Source organism: Carlito syrichta, unplaced genomic scaffold, assembly GCF_000164805.1.
Source record: "Carlito syrichta isolate Samal-C Ts95f unplaced genomic scaffold, Tarsius_syrichta-2.0.1 Scaffold273379, whole genome shotgun sequence".
In the NCBI taxonomy this organism is placed as follows: Eukaryota; Metazoa; Chordata; class Mammalia; order Primates; family Tarsiidae; genus Carlito; species Carlito syrichta.
In genome coordinates, this window is record NW_007217475.1 from 13256 (window position 1) to 17482 (window position 4227).

The window sequence follows — 4227 nt, forward strand, 5'->3', positions numbered from 1 at the left end:
CCGGCTACTTGGAAGGCTGAGGCGGAAGGATCACTGGAGCCCAGCAGGTTGAGGCTGCGGTAGCCAGGAGCATGCATGCCACTGCACTCCAGCCTGGACGAAGGAGTGAGACTCCAACTCAAAAAAAAAAAAAAAAAAGAGCCTCCAGAAGCCTTAACTATACGAAATGTTTGGAGTGTAAGCCTGAATTTGCTACAGTCAAGTGACAACTCTCAGGGAAGCCAGGTTTAGGATGAAGTGGACAACCAAGGAAAGCAAAGCTGCAAAACTCAAAGAAACCGAGATCTTGGTGACACTGGAGCCACCAGATCCAGCCAACCCTAAACCTACACTACTTCTTCTCGAAGTCACTTGAACGCAGAAATGCCCTTCACTATTGACCTATTGGAACGGTTTCCTGCTACCCAGGAAGGAGTCACAACATAAAGCCCTAACCAATACGCATGTGTTAAAACGCTGAGTCGACCCTCTTCCCCACTGCCACACCAAAATAAACTAAAGAAAATATGGAACTAATGTGTACTGCGCTCATAAAAGCTCGACAGAAATGACACCGCCCTGTGTTGATGGAAGTGGCTGCAGTCATTGGATGAGTAACTTGGGCGGAAATCCTACGCCTGCTTCTAACCTAGATATTTTAAAGATATTGTATAAAAAGTAAAATATGCCCCAACAACGAATCTTACATGGAATGAAACTTTTCCATTAAAAATACCTAAAAGTGGGGCCAGGCACAGTGGCTCACATGCTTGTAATCCCAGTACTTTGAGAGGCCAAGGAGGGAGGATTGCTTGAGCCCAGTTCAAGACCAGCCTGGCAACATAGCAAGACCTCATCTCTACAAAAAAAGAAATCAAAGAATTAGTTGGGCATGATAGTGTGCCTGTAGTCCCAGCTACTTGGGACACTAAGGCAGGAGGATGGCTTGAGCCCAGGAGGTCGAGGCTGTGGTAAGCCATGATCATGCCACTGCACTTCAGCCTGGGCCACAAAGTGAGACCTCAACTCGAAAAACACAACAAAATAAAAAGAGACTTAAAAGTGGCCCATTGAAGTGAATAAGATTCTCTAATAGAAAACAACATATAACAAGTCCAAATGACGGTCATCTGGGGAGAATTCATAATCTTCCTATTCCTAAACAGTTTTGGTCTTCATTCTGCAGCACACCCAGAATGGAGGAAACAGCAGATCTAAAATTTTCCCTCAACAAAGTATGTAAGTTGGGTTCACGATAAAAACCCTTTGCCAACAGCCATGCTGGCTACATTTTAACCTTCTGGCACAGACAGGTTCTGGAGTCTCAACTGGTTGAGATTTTTTGGCTTTGGCTTTTTCCACCTTGGGAATCTCTATCCTGAGCATTTTTAAATGCCTGACAACGGCCTGGATCTCAAATGCTCCTGAACGCTGCTGACTCCACTTCTGGAATGTTCCAGTCTCTCCCAGAGTCAGACAGCAACCTCACCAGGCAAGTGTGCAGACAGGAGCCATGTCCTCCAGAGATGAACCTTAGCACCTGAGCACCTACTAGGATGCACCAGGTACGGTGGAAACATTCTCACCAATCCTCCCAACAACCCTGCAAACTAGATTTTGCCAGTTTTGTAGATAGAGGAACTGAGGCCCAAGGTCCCAGCTGACAAGAGGGAGACCCAGCTTCAAACTCTGGTCTGTCTGACTTTGCTACCCAGCTCTCTGCCAGACACAGTGCAGGTACATACCTGCACGGGTAACTTCCACTCAGGTAAATACTCATGCAGGTAAATGTCCACTCAGGTAAACACTACGCGGGCAAATTCCACTTAGGTAAACACTCATGCAGGTGAACACTCATGCAGGTAAACATCCACTCAGGCAAACATTCATGTAGGTAAACGCCCTTGGGGATAAGCACCTGCTCAAGTAACACCCACACACCTGCATTGAGCAGCACTTTGACACAGTCCAGATGCTCCCGGGCACAGGCCACGTGCAGAGGGGTCCCGAAATGGCAGTCGTGCGCTTCCAGATTGGCCCCAACGTCAATGAGAAGCCTCACACACTCCGAGCTCCCTTAAGAGAAACGGGAGGGGGGAGAGCGGCCGTGAGTGTGTGCCCTGGGAATAGCAGGCACCGCCCGCTCCGCTGGACAGGTCACCCGCGTCTGGCTGTGGGGACAGGCCTGTGTCCCCACCTAAGATGAGTTCACCCCCCACGTGGCAGGGCAGCCAGGAGACGGCTCTCCTTCCTCCCGCGGGGGGACAGGCCTGGCCGGCCTCCTGCCATGAGAACACCAGCCATGAATGCACAGCCTGAGAAGGACCCAGGCTGCCACCCGCCTGGGTATGTCACAGTTGTGTTTATGCTTGTGGGGAGACTTGCCTCCGTGAGGAGCAGCCTCTCTGGCCCCCTTCCGAGCGCCTCTTCCTGGGTCTGTGATACAAACTGGGCTCAGGGCTCGAACCCTCTGCGCTCCTTCCCAGTACATTCCGTCCCAGACTCCGTGCCCCCTCGTGTCTCCATCACCTCTTCCCCGCTGGGGGCGCCGGTTTCCACCTCCAGCCCCGCATCTTGGCCCCGCCCACAGCGCTCCACCCTCCAGCTGGCGTCTCCACCACTCCGGAGCCCCCTCTGCCCTTCCCTGGGGTCCCTGCTCCTGGCTCAGACCCGATTCGTTCCTGACCCTGGCGCCTCCCACTCACACCAAATCCCATGATTCTGCCCCAAAATGTAAACGGACCCGCCCCACGCCACCACCCTACTCTGAGGGCTTGGCCCCTGGATCGTGGTGACGGCCCCCAGTCGACCCCAATTCCGGGAGACCACCGGGAGACCACCCTGCTACCACCCTCTCAGTGCATCTGCACACGAGGGCCCTAGACGAACCCTCCCCAGATTCTGTCTTCCTGTCACTTGACATCTGCTCAGAGACCTTCAAGACACCCTAGAGCCATCCCATGGCCTGCAAGTGTCAAGCGGTGACTCAGTACAGAGTCAGCAACAGGCAGCGGTGGCCCCACACCCCACACGCCAGCAAAACACACCCAAGGATAAATAAACACCATGCTGGCCAGGTGCAGCGGCTCAAGCCTGACCCAGCACTTTGGGAGGCCGAGGCAAGAGGATTGCCTGAGCCCACAGGTTCGAGACCAGCCTGGGCAACATGGCAAGACCTTATCTCTACAATAAGTAAAAAATGAGCCAGGCGTGGTAGTGCACACCTGTAGTTCCAACTACTTGGGAGGATGAGGCGGAAGGATTGCCCGAGCCCAGCAGGTCGACAGTGGGGTGGCCGTGAGCGCACCACTGCATTCCAATCCAGCCTGGGTGACGGAGTGAGGCTCCAACCCCCCCCAAAAAAAGGATATAAGCCCCAAGCTGCAATCTCTGCTCAAAATAGTCGACTCCACCACAACCCCTTTGTCTTTCATTTGCAGTTTTCCCACCATATGGTCTCAGCCCTCTCCACTCCCCTGGGAGCTTCTGATGTGCGAAGAGTGGCCAAGGGCTCCTTCCTGGGCTTGGGGCGGCCTTACATTCCCACCATCCGCAACCTGCCCTTCTGTGAGGGCAGGTGAAATCCCACCTGTCTCTGGGCCTTCAGGGCTAGCGGCCTCCTGAAAGCACCCGTCACAGCGCACCTGGCCGGGGCCATGGGCATGTGTTTCTCACTCGGCTCCCATCTCAGTCAGGAGCAAAGGCCCAGTGTCGCACACAGCTGGAAAGGAGAGCCCTAGGTCACCAGCTCGGAAAGGCAGGGGATAAAAATCAGTCGTAATTCTGGGGGGAGGGCCAGATCACGCCTGTCATCCCAGCACTTTGGGAGCGCAAAGCAGGAGGCTCACTTGAGTCCAGGAGTTTGAGACCAGCCTGGACAACATAATAAAATCCCATCTTTACAAAAAATTAAGAGTTAGCCAGGCACGGTGGTGCACACTTGTAGTCCCAGCTACTTGGGAGGTTGAGGCGGGAGGATCTCCTGAGCCCAGTGAGTGTCTGCAGAGCCCACGGGGCTCCGGCATGGGGGCAGGATGAGGGAGCCTCAGCGGACACCGACTCCACTCACAGAGGCGACTGTCCCTGAACCGCCTGGTCGGAGCCACCGGGAGCCAGAAACAGAGCCCAAACCACCTCTGCCCACTCAGGGCCTCCAGTTCCGTGTACACTGCTTTCCTCACAAGCCCCTTCAATCCCAGAAAGAGAAGGGAAGCTCCCAGCACCGCGGGGCCAGCCCGGCGCGCCGGC

General features: G+C 54.3%; 1 protein-coding gene across 1 annotated transcript in view; it reads right to left on the minus strand.

The window, feature by feature from the left end:
* ASB13 (ankyrin repeat and SOCS box containing 13) overlaps positions 1-4227 on the minus strand; it is a gene marked incomplete at its 5' end in the record, with an annotated part of 15489 nt that overhangs the window by 8585 nt on the left and 2677 nt on the right. Inside the window, one exon of the mRNA XM_021709680.1 lies at positions 1921-2055. Within this exon, the coding sequence (XP_021565355.1) occupies positions 1921-2055 (135 nt within the window). The remainder of the gene's footprint in view (positions 1-1920; positions 2056-4227) is intronic.